The sequence below is a fragment of the Erigeron canadensis genome, chromosome 1 (genome assembly GCF_010389155.1).
Source record: "Erigeron canadensis isolate Cc75 chromosome 1, C_canadensis_v1, whole genome shotgun sequence".
Taxonomy (NCBI): domain Eukaryota; kingdom Viridiplantae; phylum Streptophyta; class Magnoliopsida; order Asterales; family Asteraceae; genus Erigeron; species Erigeron canadensis.
In genome coordinates, this window is record NC_057761.1 from 9,327,654 (window position 1) to 9,348,291 (window position 20,638).

General features: G+C 33.6%; 1 protein-coding gene across 1 annotated transcript; it reads right to left on the reverse strand.

Annotated features, from left to right (window-relative positions):
• Window positions 1-7,780: 7,780 nt before the first annotated feature.
• Window positions 7,781-13,433, reverse strand: LOC122585130 (glycine--tRNA ligase, mitochondrial 1-like). Its single transcript, XM_043757234.1, has 9 exons — window positions 13,155-13,433; window positions 11,770-12,155; window positions 11,121-11,238; window positions 10,816-11,010; window positions 10,497-10,721; window positions 10,307-10,366; window positions 10,148-10,228; window positions 8,612-9,017; window positions 7,781-8,234 (listed from the first exon to the last, which is right to left on the reverse strand). The coding sequence occupies exons 1-9, from the start codon at window positions 13,335-13,337 to the stop codon at window positions 7,900-7,902; spliced, it is 1,989 nt and encodes a 662-aa protein (XP_043613169.1). The 5' UTR covers window positions 13,338-13,433; the 3' UTR covers window positions 7,781-7,899.
• Window positions 13,434-20,638: the final 7,205 nt, after the last annotated feature.

Consider the following 20,638-nt stretch of genomic DNA (forward strand, 5'->3'; position numbering starts at 1 on the left):
ATGCCTTTATTCTAGCAAGTGAAATTTTTTTAAACTAGATTTTGAATTTTATGTAAGTTATACATATAACAAAACTCCAAACTAAATATAATCATTCATATAACAATAATATTGAATTAATATGTAAAAAAAATAAAGAAATTAAAATATTAATTACAAAACCAAAACGGTTATACACAAACTTAAGAAATCATGGAATAAATAAACAATTACATGGAATCCTTTGTTTCAATGAAAGTGTTCGATCAATGATAATGAGACGGCGCTGCTGCTCGAAAGTGTAATATTGAATTGAAACCAAAAGTAAAAAAAGGTAATGGAAGGGTGTTATTGAAATATTTGATTTTGAAGATATAAAAGTCATTTAACAATAAATTTATGTGTCCTCATAACTAATTTCTTTGAGCAAATCAGGACCCAAAAAAAATAATAATAATATATACAAAATCCTACAATCACCCTGTCCATCGGACGGGTCTATTACTAGTTTGTAATTAAGTCTTTAACCGGTTTAAAATTAAGTTTTTCACTTAATTTGACATTTCTTCAACACAACTAGTGATCCTTTCGTTCTCGAGTTCACACACAATTTTTTCTAAAGTCTAAATGCTTATAAAACCCGAATAAAATAAAAATCCATTGATTCCATGATAAAGTCTTAAGGTCTAACGTCGTACATAAATAAAACAAACTAAATGACTAGAAAAGTACTTCGAGAATATACGCTCAGATGACGGTTGTCACAGACATCTATATGAATATATAACAATCAACAATCAACATAATCTGGAACACAAACAAAACCAATACATAGCCAATGTCAATAGAAACAAAACTTCATCCGAATTCCCTATCCCAAAAAATACCCACACATAATTACATCATAAGGGAAGTAAAATTTAATCCAAAAAACCCCCAAACAATTGAAAGAAACACAATAAAACACTGGCTTGATTTATGCAATATTTAAAACAATATCAATTTTATATATAACCAGTTATCATTCATCATTAAACCACACAAAAAACCATATTTTCTGTTTTAGCCTTATAAAGATCAACTAATATTATCGCTACCATAAGAATAAACAGAGAAAGAAATCATACCAACCAAATATTTTTTATCAGTTGGCACAAGATGCTCGAATGAACATATCTGAAAAGCATAACGCACAAATCTATTGACATCACCAGTAGACTTTCTGACATTCGTAGAGCCATCCAATTCAATCATGTAGGCACTATCTTTCAAAATGAAAAAATCCTTCTTATTAAGCACGACCTTAAACCCAGCCAAGGTATACAGAATACCTTCCTCCAACCTTTGAACAAACTTGAATGCCATATTATGCTTAGCACAACAGTACATAATATTCGCTTGCACATTAACACACGTAGATAGACAATTTTAAATATTTATACAATGGATTGACAAAACAAAAATACTGGTTAGCATACCTGTTCATCAGAGATGATGAAATCAGTACTCATGTAATCCCCCTTCTTATTCGTGGCGTCCCATTTGCGACAAATCATCAGTGTCACAGGGCCAACAGACCCTGGCTGAAGCTCATTGAGCAACACACCAGACTCATCTGTAAGATTAACCCGAAGCATAAGACTGGCCATTACAAACAAATAAAATTTATCAGTGAGCAATCAATAATAACTCTAACTACCTTTGCAGGGCACGCACTATTCCATTCCAACCAAATGCATTATATATATACATAGGTTAGCATTTTCATGAATCCGGTCATTAAATACATCATAAATATAATAAATTTGACATGCATCAATTACAAAGAGTTACCTTTTGGTTGGGATATTGATCGGACATCCGATGACGGAAAGAGAGGAGGAGGATACGAAAGGGTTTTTATCTTTAAGCCTCACTCAATAAGAGGAAATAAAGTGACTTTTGTATTAAAAAAAAAGTAAGAAAAGCCAAATACTTGTTCGGGTTTGGGCGAAGCTAGGGCTTGTTTGGGTTGGGCAAAGCCAACAAATGGGGAGATGGGATTAGGATTCACATCTTACCTGTCCTATAAAGTTATATGATAACATGACCCTAAACATTCAGCCATCCTATTACATAGTTTTTTAGGACACCGGCGTAAATGTGTATATACTCAAACATTCATACGTCCTATTAAATAACTTCTTAGGACACTATGATAATAGCGTTCTACACGAAGGGTCCTAAAATCCCATTTTGTTGTAGTGTAAAGAACTGTAAGTTATGTGGCGCAAACAAATTTAAATGAAGCTTTCGTGACACAAAAAAAAAACAAAACAAAAGTTATGTGGTAAAAATTGTTGACAAAAGTTTTTAAAAAAAAGTTATGTGGTAAAAAGTAAGCGAATGTAACTTTTGTGGTAAAAGTTGAAAAATAAAAGTATAAAAGGTAAATAAAACAAAACTTTCGTGCGAAAAGTATAAGGAACGAAAGTGATGTGGCAAAAAGTAATAGGGTGAAAATTTGGTAAATTTATGGGATAAAAAGTAAAAAAGATGAAACTTTTGTGACAAAAGTTAAAAAAAAAAAAGTTTAAAAAGTAAATAAAACAAAAATCTCGTGCCAAAAGTAAAAGAAATTAAAGTAATGTGAAAAAAAGTAAAAGGTTAAAAGTTTATATGATAAAAAGTAAAAAAAATGAGAATTTCGTGACAAACGTTAGAAAAATGAAAGTATAAAAAGTAAATAAAAAAAACTTTCGTGTCAATAGTAAAAGAACTTAAAGTTATGTGACAAAAGATAAAAAGTTAAAAGTAAGTTTATGTGATAAAAAGTAAAGAAAATGAAATTTTCATGACAAAAATTAAAAGAACAAAAGCTTAAAAACTAAATAAAACAAAACTTTCGTGTCAAAATAAAATGGTTAAAACTTTCGTGGTGGACCTGTGAAACAATCCAAGTCTCCTATATGTGGTTAAAAGTAAAGAAAATGAAACATCCATTTCGAAAGTTATAAAAGACAAAGTATAAAGAATTGTAAGTTATGTGGCGCAAGCAAAATAAAATGAAGCTTTCGTGACAAAAAACAAAAAAAAACAAAAGTTATGTGGTAAAAATTGTTGACAAAAGTTATAAAAAAAAAGTTATGTGGTAAAAAGTAAGCGAATGTAACTTTCGTGGCAAAAGTTAAAAATAAAAGTATAAAAGGTAAATAAAACAAAACTTTCGTGCGAAAAGTTAAAAAAATGAAAGTGATGTGGCAAAAAGTAATATGGTGAAAATTTAGTAAAGTGATAAAAAGTAGAAGATGAAACTTGTGTGACAAAAGTTAAAAAAACGAAAGTTTAAAAATTAAATAAAACAAAAATCTCGTGCTAAAAGTAAAAGATATAAAAATTATGTTATAAAAAGTAAAAGGTTAAAAGTTTATGTGATAAAAAGTAAAGAAAATGATAATTTCGTGACAAAAGTTAGAAAAACAAAAATATTAAAAGTAAATAAAAAAAAACTTTTGAGTCAATAGTAAAATAAATTAAAGTTATGTGACAAAAGGTAAAAAGTTAAAAGTTTATGTGATAAAAAAAAAAGAGAATGAAACTTTCATGACAAAAATTAAAAGAACTAAAGTTTAAAAACCAAATAAAACAAAACTTTCGTGTCAAAATAAAATGGTTAAAACTTTCGTGGGACCTGTGAAACAATCCAAGTCTTCTGTAGCCAAGGAGACTTGGATTGTACTAGAGACTTGGATTGTTATATATATAATGCTAGAAAGAAAAACACTTTTAAATGAATAAATGATGATTAAAATTAATTTTAAAATTCAAATCAAATTGAAGGATTAACAATATAAAAATATTTTAGGAAAAAGGAATATAAGGCTATCTGACACTTAAGCTTAGGTATGAAACTCTCACATACTATTATTTTATTATTTATTGTTTAATGAATAAATGCCTGGGCCCCCATAATTTTTATGCTTTAAAAAATTAATATGTGAATGTCCGACATTTAAGTTTAGGTACCTAACAACCTTATATTCTCATCCCCCAAATATTTTAGAATTGTGAAAAGTTAATTAACGGAAGGGTATGAAATAAAAAATGAGAGGATTTTAATTGCAATTAAAGTTAAAAAAGATGGCTTAATTACATGTCAATTTTTTTTAGAACAACAGAAAATTTTATTACTAAAAGATCGATTAACAAGGTGCTAATAATCCATGAAGTTCAAATACAAGTACAAAAGAAAGAGGCAAAAGCCAAATAAAGTAACTAAATAACGAAAACCCAGATCTTTAACTGCTAAGAAGATAAATGGGATTTGAAAAAAAAATCATGCCATTTACGGTAACACCAAGAAACCAAAAAAAATCCTCACCAACAGAGGTCGAGCCACTGATTTTTACTTCGTGGTGTTTTTAATACCTTCTCAAACAACACCTGAGGGGATGAAACATCGCGTGACAACCGATCACAAAACCTTCGAGCAGAATCACCCATGGTACAATTTGAACCAACATTCCAACAAGAAACTAAGTCATATCCGCTGAAGGAAGGGATTCGAAACCCAATCGGGCCAAGGAACTCTGTGTTTCTTCCCCCTGATAGTTATTCATAAAAACGAAGTAGCCACCAAGTCATTAAAAAGATCTCACTTTTTTCACGAGTGTCGTTATGCACACAATTAGTCCTTGCTTTCCAAATAAGCCACTGCCACGTAAACAAGATAACCTTGAGTGTACAGTCTTTAATCCGGTCCGGTTTCAAACCGTTACCCCAGCTCAACAACTCTTTTGGTGACATAGCATGTAATTTATAAGTCGAACTATATCTATTTCTTAACCAAGTTTCTCATTGTTCAATACCATTTTAACATTCAAGGCACCTCATTGTTCAATACCTCTCTCGCAAATAAATTTTTGCGGATAGAGTCTCTTGGTAGTCTCCACACAAACAAATTAACTTTCTTAGGCCCCAAAGGAATCCACGCAGTCTTGTGATATAATTTGCCTTGAAGTAATTTATGGTCAATGTAATGTCTAAGTTGAGCAACAGCAAATTCATTAAAATTGTTACATGACCAGCGCCATTTATCCTTGACCTCGTTAATTAAAGAAGTTGTAACAATTTATTCAAATCCTCGAATTTTTGATATTCACAACCAGACTTGATGTCATGTCTTCAAGCCCAAGACTAGTTGTGCCCATGGAACCGATCACTAAAAAGCGAAAAGTCTAAGAAAAGAGTAAAATAAGATAAGATATCTTTATATCACGATATTTCAAAACATTAACAACGTAATATATTATAACTATTTTGTTAATTATTATTTTAAAATGACAAACTATCACACTATTACTCTTAAACTAGATGAATGTCAATTATGAAAAACCTTCCAACCCCACATATGTAAATGGTGGAACTTCAACCCGGGTATAATTCTCCAACATTTTGAGTAAAAGGAGTTTACCCTGTTCAAACTTATATTCCAACTCAAAAAAATTACAAAGCAAGTAGTGTGATTGAATATCACACTAGTTCATATATATGAGACAGGCCCCATATATATGTAAGAAAATAACCACCAAAAGGACATCCAAAATACTATCATATCTATAAAAAACAAGATAGGCAAGCAAATCCGAAAAGACAAAACAAAAAAACTAATCAGTGCAAGAATTGATTAGCGAGTTGATGCCTCCTCATGTATATTAATGTGCTCGTCCACATCATCATCAAAATCATATGTCTTTTAACAACCAGTCAAAAACAGTATCATTATTCAGCCTCATAAACTGAGCAGTAGGGTCATCCTCTTCATAAACTTCATCTTCTGAATCTTCTTGGACTGCTTCTGCATTACTAATCTCAGTATTAAGCCCATCCAGAATATCATATGGATCCCAAGTCTCAATATTAGGTCCGGGGGTGTGCTGATAGGATTATTATACATACCATTTCCTGCACCTTGTTGAGCATTTTGACCACTCGAAATTGTAGTTGGATCACGATCATGGGCCTGAGTAGTACCTAGCACTTCCTTACCCTTTCCTGACTATGTTATCTTAGGAACATATTTGACCTTGGGTTTTGAGGGAGTAACATGGATACCCAAACTCAGAGGCTGTTTGCCCCTTCTCTTTCGTCTTTTAGGACGCTGAAAACCGTGATCATCGGCTTCACATGGGCCATCTTCATTAGCTGGTGTAGCATGTATCGGTTTTTCCAATTCAACCTCTGTTCTAGGTCTTACATTGCAATCCTTAAAAACATGTCCAAAGATCTTGCAATGTGAACACCTAGGGGGAATCCAGTTGTATTCCAATTTGAATTTCCTAACGATTTTCTTAATCTCAGCTTTAGCAAACCTGGGGACCTCCTGGGCAGAGTTAATCTGTACTAATATTCTAGCAAAAGCAGCCCTACCTGTTTTCTTTTCACACATTTCGGCAGTATACCTGTCAACGGCAATAGTACTAGCAATATGACTCAAAATGTCATAGTCCCATAAGGTGACATGCAGATCATAGATGTTAATCCAAATAGCAACCTCAGTAGGGATAGGCTTTTCAAACCAAGCATCTGATTGCCATTTCTTAAGCAAAATAGGGATGTCATTAAACAACCAGGGACCACTTTCAAAAACATGATTTAGACCATGTTCTGTCTTAAATTTAAGATAAAAGTACCCTTGATCATTCAGAATGACATCTTCCAGATCAAACCGTTTCCATAGCCTGTTTGCCAATAAAATATCCAACGAAAGTACATGACCATGCATCGGCTTGTTTATCTATCAAGTCATCAGGAATTATGGCACGTCTAGTGCCTGAATCAGTCACCGAGGGAGCAATAAAACGCAAAGTACCTTTATTCTTGATATTTTCAGCATCTTTAAAGATAGATGCATATGTTCTAGAAGTTTGAACCTTAGGGCTACTTGGCTGCTCGTTGACGTTATCTTGTTCCTCCGTCTCACTTTCAGAATCAGTCATATCAACATGAAAGGTCTCCGTCCCTGGATTGAATGAAACTTTTTTCCCACCCGAACTCCCAGAATTGGCAGGTGAAGGTGAGAATCTCCCCATAGCATCCAAACCAGTAGCGACGGGCGGACAACTCGGCAACGGAGATAGACCCTGTGGTGGAGAGCTAAACACCTCGGCGGGTGGCGGAGAACCACATGGCGGTTGCTGATGATCAGACGGCGGCTCAGTGGTGGTTTGCGGCAGCTCATGGGTGTTATTAGGGTTTTCCATCCCGTTAGGGGCTGGATCGATTCTGATGAAATATAGGTGGATCTAAGGTTATATTTCGATTGAAGGGAATCAGGAACAACCGATTGAGAAGATTCATCAAGTAAACCTTCATCAATCTTCGAAATTGGATCCGGCGCCTTTGCTTTATTTGGATCTTTTTTTGTAGAATTTTTCCGTGATTTTGGCATGGAATGATCGGTTTTCAGATTGTGATTGAAAGGGATTAACAATTTCTAGTTTTGAGTTGGTTAATAAAATTTTAAGTTAGAAAAAAATACTACATATTTTGTAATTGTTTGTGAGCATAATAATGTATTATGGATCAGCTATATATTGGTATGTGTATTCCACCATTTTTTTTATGGTACGCCACTGAACATACTTCATACTGTACAACACTTTAATGCATATTTGGTGATGTACACTTAAAATTTGGTGGTGCACAGATCAATACTTATGTTTTGTCTTTAACAAGTTATACGAGCGTAACAACTGTTGTTGGAAAATTAAAAAAAAAAAACGCCTGTTAAACATAACCAGCACAACCACAACCAAAAATATTTGGACAGCATAACATGTCAAACAGATAGATTACCAGTAAAAGTTACATTCTTTTTAAGATCTTAATTCCAGCATGGTGAAAATACATAAGTATTAGGTAACCCTTATATATGGTATACTAATTTCTAGTTTTGAGTTTTTGTAGAAGATAACAATGTTCAATAACCAGTAAACCGGTTAAGACAGCTAAAGATAAAGTGGGTCTTCCATAAATCTGAGTCTTTAGTCGTCTCCAGGGCCTGAAACTTTCTGGGTATTTCTTTAAGATATCAGCCCATGTGCTCTGCCCCTGGGATACGTCCGTCACCACTGCTACTACCTCCTCCACATTCAAACGGATTTGATCTTTACTATCCCTCTCACGAATTGTCACTGACGAAGTCGAATCTACAGTAATAGCAAATGGCACACCAAGTTCATCTGCTCTTGCATATTTTTTCCCTATTGATGTACCTATAAACATCAATGGACATAAGAATTAGCCAAGTTGATAAATTAGAAAAAAAAACGTTATATTCTTGAGCCAAAATGAGGCAAGTTTAATATGAAGAGAATTCTTAAAACATTTTTTTCATGTTTCAAACTAGTTCATGCAATTTCTACAACAACTGGACGTGGAAGGTTTTTAATCATAGTACAATTTCTAAAATTACGATTTAAAAAAGTTTTGTGGATTGGAAAACACTTTAACATCTGTTTACTCGTTTATTTCCTAGCTTATTTTGTTTACCCCTTTGTCTACTTGAGATGAAATATAACCAGAAAGAATTGACCGGTTCATGAGTAGAAGGATCAAAAATATTATCACCAAAATGAGGACATCGACATACCCGTGGTATCTTTCTCGTTAAAAATTCCGGCTGCAGTCAGAGAAGTGGAAATCTGTTCAGCAACTTCCTCGTATTTCTGATTCTGGACCAATGGGAAGACACTACATTTGATCGGTGCCACAAGAGGGGGGAACCGGAAAACATTTAATAGTTCATAGCCATCTTTGCTTGGTCTCGTGTAGAAGCAATGTTCAAAGAGACAATAGATAATCCGACCAATGCCAAAGGAAGGTTCAATTACAGAAGGTGTAAAAACTCTATGGTGCTCTTTCTTGATTTCCTTTGTTATTGAAACCATGTTTTTCTTTATAGTAACAGTCTTTTGGAGAGTGGAAACTTGAAATTCAACCTCCCCTTTGGATTCTAATGCAGCCTTCATTGCCATGGCCTCATGCTCATTCATCGTCTACAAAAAGAAATAAACAGAAATTAAATTTCTATGTTTGCTAAATGAGATTTGGGGTATCAGTCTGTATGCTAAGTCTATACAAAATGCAAAATGAGACTTGTGCTACACTAACTCCATACAACCTTTTAATTTTACGATGTTACCAAATGCTACAGCTACATATTTCAAGAGTTAAGGGTTAAAGTTGTAATTTAAACCTTATTTATGTGACAGAAATTTAAGTTGTAACAGACCAACAGTTACCCAAAGCCAACTCAAGTATTAGAAACCTCCTAAATCGCTTTATTTAAATAAACTGGACCATTATTTTTAGTGCAGTTGTTGTAATCATGTGCAATATACGAGTAATTACTTTTAACTTTATACAAAAAGCAACAAACAGACCAAAACTGTGGGTTGGTCAATCTGACCCATTTCGAATGCCTATTCAACCAGCCCCGCCCTTATTGCCTCCAACACAAGCGACATTTTCAGGACCATATAATTCTTTGTCGTCGTAATTGATGGTAAATATTTGCTATCTGTATTTCAAGCAATTAGAATATAAACTTCCATATGGTATTTACGGAAAAGTTTACTCTTTTACAATTAACAAATATAGCTTATCATAAACAGGCAAAGGTCAAGGACCTAAAAAATATTGGGGATGTAAAACCAACTTTCAGTCAACAATTTACAAACTCAATGAAAAAACCAGATCAAAGCCCTGCGCATTGCAGGATTCGCCGGGGAAAAAAAAAAGCCAAAAAAAATAATTGATGAATACCAGCTAATTGACAGTTAGAGGCAGAGAAAGCCCTCTTATAATATGCAAGTAAATGGCCAAGTCAGAGAAGAACTAAAAGTTTAAAATATAGGAGAAGAAACAGCGCTAAGGTAATAGTATGCTATGTTAAACGTATTAACAGGTGCTCATAAGCATCTAGCTTCCGCTACAAAATCAATTATTATAAGGGTAGTATATATAATTCCGTATAAGAATCCAAAAGTTACCGTTTACATGGTATGAAGGGAGTAAATGAAAAATAACACAGAAGGCATCATAAAGAAGCAAATCAAATGTGATTGATCTTTCAGGTGACATTAAGACTGATTTTGTTACAGGATAAGAGTGTGTATTGGCTTACTTCCAGTGCTTCAAGCACCATCTTTTGGTTACCCTTGAATGCAAGCCCGAGTTCCTTCTTAACGGGAGTTATAGTTAATTTCTGTAAATACACTAAATATTAGCAGCATGCCCTCAATTTAATGAAATAAAAAAACAACTTCATAAGTAGAGCAGTTACCTCCACTTCTTTAGGTTCTGCAAATTTCTCTCGAGCTACAAGAGCAATGCCACTTTTATCCTATGAAGAACATGCATTTAAAACTTTATTAAATCAAGTGTTTAAATTAAATGAAGTTTAAATATAAATCACCATAGCTCATTTGCAATATGCTAGATGAAGTCCATGACGTGTATTAATAAACACTTACCGAGTGTACACGCAGGTCATATGTAGACCTATCAGCAATCCCAACACACTCAATCCAACCATAAGAACACTTGATTTCGGCATCCCAACAATCTTCGGCATAATGAGCCATCTCATTTGAAAGATGCTGCCTGAACCGCAACCGTTCTTCATCTATACCCAGCCTTGTCAAAAACAAATATACTCTGCCGATGAAATAAGCAAGTGTTTGATTATTGACAATCCCCTGGAGAAAACAATCTGTTAGCTACATAAAGAGTATACTAGTACTAATAAAGTAATAATAATATGTGAAGATAAGATATAAAATCTAAATTAACCTTGGAAACAGCTTCACCAAGACAAAGTCTTTTTGCAGACTGCTGTGATTCTTGTTCGTCTCTAGAGAACATCAGAATCTCTAGGTTGGTAACCGTGGCATACTTTGGATGGTCTTTGTTATCAGGGTCCACGAAGTGTTCGATCTCTGCTAGCGTGAATTCACGAACTCTTAAAAGACCCTGCCTAGGAGATATCTGAAAAACGAGAAATATTGTCAATTTCATTCAAGATAACCCGATGACAAGGGTCAGGGTAAAGATGAATAAGATGAACTATACGATTTTTTTTGAAGAAAGCACATAACCTCATTTCTGAAAGCCTGGCCAATTTGAAAAGCAGCAAATGGAAGCTTGTTTCGCTTGTAATAGTATAAATAATTGAAGTTCACGAATATGCCTTGTGCTGTTTCAGGACGCATGTACCTAGACCATATCAAATCAATAGAGTAGCCAGACATAAAAACATACTATATGCAAAAAAACTAGCGGTGACACTTTTGATCCATTACTTGCAAGCTAGTTAATTTGGGTATTGTCTAAAGGGTCAAATTAGACTACAATATATGTATAGGTCAAGGGTCAAACAAGTCGAAAGGGCCCAAAGTCTATTTCAATGCATACAACCTCCTAGATTGTTTTATTGAAAGATTAGATTAAATTCCGTTGTAATAATACTGTTTTTAAACCTAGAATCAAATGCAGTCATTATTACTAAAAAGATTTGATAATTATGACATAAAAACTTTTATGGACTAGCCTATCCGTCCTGTTTAGGCATGTACTGCTTCAACACGACCCCATTATCCAATCCGCCTAACCCTTCCATCTTGCCAACTCTAGCAAGTAAAGTATACTAAACATATCTGCCAGCATTTTATATTATATGACACACCTCATCGTATTACGTGTATTAGGCAGAACATACTAATGATAAATACTGAACAAACTACTCACCCAATGGTCTCACTTGAAGGACCAATAGAAGTCTTAAACATAAGATTAAACTCAACAGGATCTGAAAGTGAGTTCTTGGTTTCCGGTGCCATTATCTCATACTTCTTAATCATGGCACCAAGTTGATCAGCAGAAAGATCATCTAGTACTGCACAAATTTTATTCAATTCAGCAGCCTTCTCATCACTAATTATGGACCGATCCTTCTTGAGCGTATCCTCACAATAATCTTTAAGCAGGTGATCAGCTCTATAACTTTTTCCGGTCTTCATATCTTCGACCTTGAGATCTGTAAATTTATCTACATGACCAGAAGCTTTCAAGACAATTTCTGGAGTCACACTAGGACATTTTACTTGTAGCATATTCTCCTCCAACACGAAATGCTGCATAATTTTTTAAGAGAAAATATTAATTCTTATATGTAACATCAATTTATGCAAAAGCATAAAATGGTAAACATACAATACTATGTCTGATATATCACAACCAACATAAAATAAAGAAATATCGCCAGCCATCATTGAGAAACATATGTATTTAAGCCTGAACCTAGAAGAAGTGGGATAGAAAACCTAATTTTACAGATTAGTCCGATGCTGTTATATTAGATAATAAATCCATATTGCAATAGTGATTAGTGCACAGGCAAGTAAGATTAAGTCATCTTCCATACTAATCCTGGCCCATTTTAAATAGCTCAGTTCTGACCCATTACCCAACCCACCCATATTCTCAATTCTAGCAGAGTGCCCGCTGAAAAGCTTTCAATGGGATCTGTCACTCGGTGTCTGGAGCCCGCTAACATTTTTAATAAAAGAATTATTCTGTCAAAATAACACAACGAGCGCCAGGCAAGTAATTACGTAAACTCTATATTTTACTATAATGTTTCTTCATCTTGTTTGGGAATGCATATTTTTAGGCGCTTATGCGTAAAAGTTGTATTCAATATAAGCAGCATTTACCAATAGTTTTTCATCTTAAATAATCTCGAACACAGTTATTAGTCAAAGTCAGTAGTGCCATAAAAAAAATTCCCAAACACCCTCATATGATCTCACAGAAAGTCATCATCCATCGGAAACTGAATTCTTAGTAATTTGCCTTTTAAGTGTGTGAAAAAATTTATTTAACTTTAGTCCAATGTTTATTGTAATTATACAATTTATAATCTTCTTATTGTTTATCAGATTTTCGAAATAGTTTAATGTATGTATTTCACTATACTTTTACTAGTGTCTAACCTAAGTCCTATGTGGCACCTAATACAAATTGTCCCTTAACAAAATTTGAATACATGCAGCTCCATAAACTTTTCTCGTATAACTTCATAATAACACAAATAATATGTATATATATAGAAAGAGGGAGAAAAAAAATACTTGGCGCCATAAGGAGAGGACATTATCAAGGAGGGTGGCACCAGGAGGGCCATAATCATACAAGCCGGCGGCACCACCATAAATCTTGAACGACGGGATATTGAACAAGTGCCTTTCCAAGGCATTGTTGACCGCCTGACGGAGGCCATCACCATTGTTACTACTCTTCACTGTCTTTCCCATATCTATCTATAGACCGTTTATCTGTAGGGTTGAATACGTATTCCGAATTTTGGTCGGATCAATAAGGAACAAATTTCAGAAACGCGATTAATTGATATATATATTATCGTTACTTGTGGACCAAGTTATTTTACTCCATATTTCATATAATTATAATAATATAAATATAAATTATTATATATAATTTCTAAACCAAGTCAACTCAAATTAACTTAGCCCACCAACTTCCTTTGACCCAAAATGCAATGAGTCAATCCTCTTGGTTGACGTTATATCGGATTTGGAAAACAATTAATCTTTGCATAATAATCAATTTAATACCATAAAAGTCCCACTTGATTCATAAGAATAATTGTATAATAATAAAGTCTTGTACTAACTAATTAGAGTAATAAAAGAGTTAGAATCGAACGAGAATGTAGCGTTGGCCGTCTGATCGAAAGCTGCTACTCACTACCAAAGCCTTTCGACTTTTCTTCTTTGCGGTTGTCAAAACCCCACGGATCAAGCACTTCACGAATTCAATTCCCTGATAATTCTCACGTTACCAAACTCAATATTAATTATCGGACAAATAGATCTGATATATGTTTTTTTTTTTAATATGCTATGGCTCATGTCTAGTAACAATCTACTAATATACTAAAACACGATTAATACATTATTTGATCAACACATAGGATCGTCTCGAAGCGCCACGTGTCATCTTGCTCCCACCAAATATACCTCCAATAAAAAAAATTAACAAATTCTAATAAGTTAAAAATATTTTGAGATAAACACATATTCTAATGAGTTATCCCTTTTAATTGTTTTAATTACTTTTGTAAACATTAAAACAAAATCGACACATATCTATCTAATTATTTAATTTAAATCAATGTAATTCTGTTGTAGCATAAGAAGGTTACTTACTTCTAAAGCCCATCCATTCTCAATATATATATCGTACATTCCTACTTTTAATACATAGTTTATTGTTTTTTTGGTTTTAAATACATAAGATATTGTCTAATATCATCAGTATATATATATATATATATTTATAATTTATAATAATCATAGCTTTTAATTTATTGAAATGTTGTTTGTAAGGTTTAATGGTAAACTCGATTAATATAATTCATTAATCTTAGTTATCTTTCAAGAAGTTGTTTAGTAGGGTCTATGTTTTTGGAAGTTGGAACTAAGTTTTTCATAAACATTACTATATCCGAATTATCTGAATTTTAAAAAAGGTAAGTATTGTTTACCGTCAAATAAAAAAATTATACAAATATTATAAGTAAATACAATAATAAGAAAATTGATTCATCTATAAATATTAGCCGGATCGAAAGTGAGTTCGATATCTATCTGAAAGTTTCTTTCAAAATTACAAACCAATGTCATTAAAAGACATGTCTAAATTGCACATCTTAACAACCCCCATACACCATCAAGATATTAAGGGTCAAAATATACGAAAAACGATATTGAGCAGTTTCTTACTTTCTTCCTATTTATATAACTATTGGTAAATAAAGTTTTTTACATGTGTTTACTTTTATATATCTAAAAATATAATCTCAAATTATGAAAGACAACCTATCCAATACATTATTATAAATAAAAAAGAAATATAAATATAAATAAATTTGAGAAAACTGTGTATCCCGCACGGGTATTAGTCCTAGTATATATATATGTATATTAGATAATGAATTTTTGTAAGCTTAGGACCCAAGTTTGGGTTTTCTTGGGCCGACTTCATTGTTTCCTTTTAGTCTCGGCCCACACGACCCAAGCTTTAAGTACGACAGCATAAAGATCTTGAAGGTCATGCCGATTTAAACATGAAAATGTAACCCTCCATGAACCCTTTATTCCACCTTGAAGAGCCAATACAATGGTCTTTATGGCCATTGGTAAGCCACCACACCTCTTTACAATATCTTCTCCTAGCGTATGGAGTTCTTTGTCACAATTAACATCTAACAGTCTCGTGGTTTCCCAGAATAATTGTTTTGATTCTGCTTCTTCTAATCCAACGATTCTCAAAACTGAACTACTTTCAACTCCCATCTTACCACAAAGCCTTTCATCACGTGATGTGAGACATAACTTGAAGCCCTTTGGCAAAGGACTCCCTAGTCCAATATCTTTGAGGTCAACGATGTTCCATAGATCGTCCAATATAATCAAAATCTTTTTCTTGCCATCTTGGTACATGCCCATAAATCTTTCCTTAAGACGGTCGGCCCTTGCTTCTAAAGTTGATTCTGATAGCTTTTCACCTGTGTACTGGGCAATAGCATCTTGAAATGCAATTCAATCAGTGCTATTCCGTATAATCACCCTTAAAACCCGATCAAACACTTTCTTTTTTGTTACAACCTCCTTCAGTTCTTCCATCATTGTAGTCTTCCCTATACCACCCATACCACATAGAGCTACCTTCTGTGTCGTATTATCTGGCTCAAGCAATTGCAAGCCCTTTGAAATATCTTTTTTCTAGAACCGCAAATATTTTGGGTAACTTCGTGCAGGACTTGAGGATTATCAGAACTAACCATGCCGAGAGGTATTTGCTCATTAGTCCATTCCATGTTTGATTTTTATATCATCAAGCGGTCAATACGCTTGATGACATTGAAGCACTGTCGGCCAGCTTTGTACCTTCTTTTCATATGTAAACATCCATTTCCACCCACGGAAATACAATCGACTTCCCTACCGATCACTTCAGCTCGTTCCAACCAACTGGGAACAAGGTCAGGTACAACAAAATTTCTCGCATCATTTTCTTCCTTTCTTTTCTTTATATCAATTGTTGCGGATTTCAATTCCGATTTTTTGTCACGCATGTCTCTATCATACTTTGTGAAGGAAAATAAGAAACCCAAGTGTCTCTAAATGGGAACCAGCAACGATTCAACAACGGGAGTGATAATTGCAGATGCGACCTCCATTCCAGAAGATGTATAATCATAACCAGAACTGTTAATGAGAGTGTACATGTTGGGTTTAGTTGGGTTGAATAAATATAAGAGAGAAACTAATTTTCTAATAAATAGTATGATTGGGTTGGGTTCTGAACGGGGATGGTCTAAGAGTCTCATTTCAGGTCATAGCAATAACAAAACCCCTAAAAGAACCCTAGCCATTCCCTTGCCATTCTTGAGTTGATTTGGGGCTGTTCGGGAGTGTTTTGATTGTGATTTCATACCATTAATCGTTCCTACAGTTATCGCTTGTAATCTCAATCATTTGTTGATCATTTTGATCCCATGTGATAAACTAAAACATTTCAACTCCAACAATATCAACTAAAAATCATTCAGCAACAATTTGATTTTGACTAAACAAACAAGCTTATATGTGGTTAAATATTTATAATCATAGTAACAAACTTAGATAAAAAAAATATATATATACATCTAGTTAAGTATATATATATAGTAAAGTAAGTCTTCCACGGATTTTGGATCCCAATACCGTCTTTGATGGCGTATGGGGGAGGTTGAGATGTAGATAGCCTTACCCCTACCAAAGGTAGAGAGGCTGCTTCCATGTTCTACCAAATGTAGAAAAGGACCCCAGCCTTATTGGGCATAAGGATCAAACCCATAACCTCTGTTTCCAAAGACAAGGGCTCCAACCACCACTGAACCCAGTTGGTTTTTAAGTATATATATATAGTATACCTGGAAATGGAAGACCGCCGAGTATGTAAATTCGAAGAAATTGGATAAAGAAGATTGGACTTCAACCAAACTGTAGTCAAGGGTAAAAGTTTGTAAACATAAGGTATGATATTTTTTTGGTTTTTGATAACAGTAGTAATTAACAGACCATGGTCAAAAGTCAAAACCTACAACGCTTTTGAGTTTCAATGGGGCTCAGAATCTAGGTTTATTCTTCTTTTGTTTATCAATGTATATTATCCCTAGATCAATTTATATGGTTTTCTAAGCCCAGCAAAATATACATTTCCTTTCATATTATTATATTACATATAATATAAAGGTATAAACATTTCGTATCCAGTATATCAACTATAATTTTCATTGATAAATATAGTCATTTACATAGAAATAAAAGGCAAACGGTCAACAAGCTTCGCCGCCACTCTTTTTCAACTAAAAACCATTCAGCAACAATTGATTTTGACTAAACAAACAAGCGTATATATAGCTATAAATAATTATTATAGTAGCAAACGTAGATGAAAAACTTTATAGATGTAAATAAGTATATGTATAACTTTACCTCGAAATGGAAGACCAGCGAGGATATAAATTCGAAGAAATCGGAGAGAAGAAGATTGGATTTCAACCCAAGTTACGTTTCGTTCTATTGTAAAACTAGAAAAAGGATGACAGACGCTATGAATGAATGAGAGTATAGTTTAAATTGGGGGGAAACTGAAAATATGAACACTGTATTGGATTATGGACTTTGAGATCCAATATTCCAATATCGAGTCTTGTGCAATATTGACTGCGTCTAGAGTCCATATTACTGACAGTGTAGTCTACTAAAAGAAAGGGATTTGAGTACTTTCCGTTGAGCCATGATAAATAGATTATAGAGATATGCTTAAAAATTAACTTAAAACTTTAATATTTTGATACGTTTATTTTATTAAATCTTTTTATTAATCTTATCACTTAAATCTTTCAACTATCATTATTTTATTATTAGACATATCTTTAGACAAGTCAATTAGGTTGATTTATTATAATCTTTTATGATAAACCAAGATACTTTTGTAAATTATTAACTTAAAGTATTTCATTAAAAATTAATGTAAACGTACATTATATAACACTTTAAAGAAAAGCTATACATAATAATTAAAAGTTTAAAACACATACGATTTAAAACACTAGATTTTTAAAATAAAAATAAATAACAATCATCGAAATGTGGCAAGTTTTGAGCTCACACGTGCTTCGTGAGATCATATCGAAGGCAGTGATGCACATCTTCGTTTAATAACTCCGCTAATACCCTATCGTTGAACACCTGGTAGCAGGTCATTTGTGTGAACAGGTGAGATTTCCATCTCGTCGCCTTTTATAATCATGTTATGCAAAATAATAGTAGCGTCAACATACAACCTAATCTTGTCTTTGGTCATGGGTCGGAGAGGTTGTCTGAGAATTTTCCATTTACCTTTTAGAGTATCAAAAGCACGCTCGACATCCTTTCTTGCCCCTCTTGTAACTTTGTTAGGTCGAAAATCGACTAAGTATGATTTGTTCAAAATAGTTGAAGTTCAGTGAATGAAGCTTGCTCAGGATTCTGAAGTCATTCAGAATAAAGCTCACTGAAGCTTCACTTCAGATTCGGAATCAACCAACACTGAAGACGTTCAGACTGAAGTCAAAGACTGAAGACTGAAGAAGAAGATCATTTCAGAAGCAGAGCTCAGAGAAGATCTTAGCTGAAGGCGAAACTGAAGAGGCTCAGTGTAAAAGTATTTACAACACTTTTACACTGATTACGAGGAAGTCTTTTTGCAGGCTTTAAACTACTTTTACCCGGTTAATAACTTTATACCTGGGATTGGGATAGTTTAGGCAAAAGATTGGGAATAAAGTATGTCAAGTCACATCAAATAAACTTACATACTTTACCTTAAACAAACATGTTATGGATTTGTCCAACAAATCCATAAATGCACCCAACCATATTTGTACGGCATTTGCCATGTCATCAAGACATGTTTGCCTATAAATATAAGACTTCTCACACTTGCAAAAATGCTTGGAACTTTGGCATTTGCAACGTGTGATACTTACTATAAGTATTCTTACGAGTAACTCCTCGTTGATTAGATCATTTGTATTTCTAGGTTGTTTAGATATTTTCACAAGTGTGATTATCTTTGTTCCGCAACAACCTTTGTATTTTGTTTATAGCAATAAATAAAATACTTGGAAAATTACATCTTGACTCATTGCCATAATACTTGATTATACTTAGTATTTATATAGTTTCAAGTAATTGTTCTTAATTATCTTACTTGTTCATATCCATCATCTGGATCGTGATTCTTAACTAGTCTTCATCTAGATTAGAATCACTTGCCAGTCGGGTTACTTAATATAACTTTCATTATTATCATATTCGTATTATATCTTGTACTTGATTAACATTTTGTGTAGGTGGACTCACAAACTTCTTGAATTTTTTCTCTTTTGGGTCAGTAGGATACAGATATGCTTTAACAAACGTCGAGTACTTGTTGTAGATCTCATCAGTAAGTAGTAGTCGCGTTTGTAAAACCGTCCATTCACGTAGTATGAAGTTTCCGGTATCGTGCTATTTTGCTTCGTAAGATACAAATCGGATTGGTTCAACACGTTGATGTCATTGTTTGAGCTAGGGGTACCAAAATAAGCATGTCAAATCCACATATCTTGTGACGCGGTTATTTCAAACATAATAGTGGGAATGCCATGTTCACCTCTCGTATATTATTCTTGCAAGTGACTGGGACAATTTAACCACTCGACATGTGTGCAATCAATGCTACCAAGAATCTCCGGAATGTGATGTCGCTCGTCATAGGGCCCCGAATATGTGTGCAACATCGTGTTAAGTAGGCGTACCTAGGTACTCTCGACCGTACAACTTCATGATGGCTTCACAAAGTGAGGTTCGAACGGCCACATGTAAATACTCATCGTACTCGTCGGATGGAGTGCTCGTTGCAAATTGTTGTATAGCCGAGGGCCATATGTAAGCATGCACCTCAGCAGATTTAACCGCCATGATATTTGGATACAAGTTGTATCTATATCTAAGATTGTTCTTGTTTAAATATGCAGTGAAGAAAACACAGCAAGAAGAAAAACCTTTAATAATCAATAGACTTCTGAACCAAGAAACTCCATTTCCATAAATCTTTTTATTATTTTGCAGCTCTTCTTGAAGTTTAATTCTTTTCGATACATTGGCGTTATACTGGCCAATCAAACTTCTTTTTTTCATCTTCATCGTTACCAATTTCAGTTTCCTGAGCCAAATTTAGGGTTTAATTTCTTCTATGAATTACGAACGTTTATTTATATATGGGTATGATATAATAGGAAGTTTCACGCGTAGTTTCTACATTTAACGGTATAATTAAAATGTTACTTTGATTCACGCTCATGTTTTCTCCTTTCTCTTTATGTGTACATCCAGTTTACTTGTTTTTGAAAAATCTAATTTGCCCTAAAAAAAATAATTTATAAATAGCAACTGAAATTTGTGTAGAATTTATACAAGGGAAATTTGGAAGAAAAAGTGCAGATAAAACAAAAGGT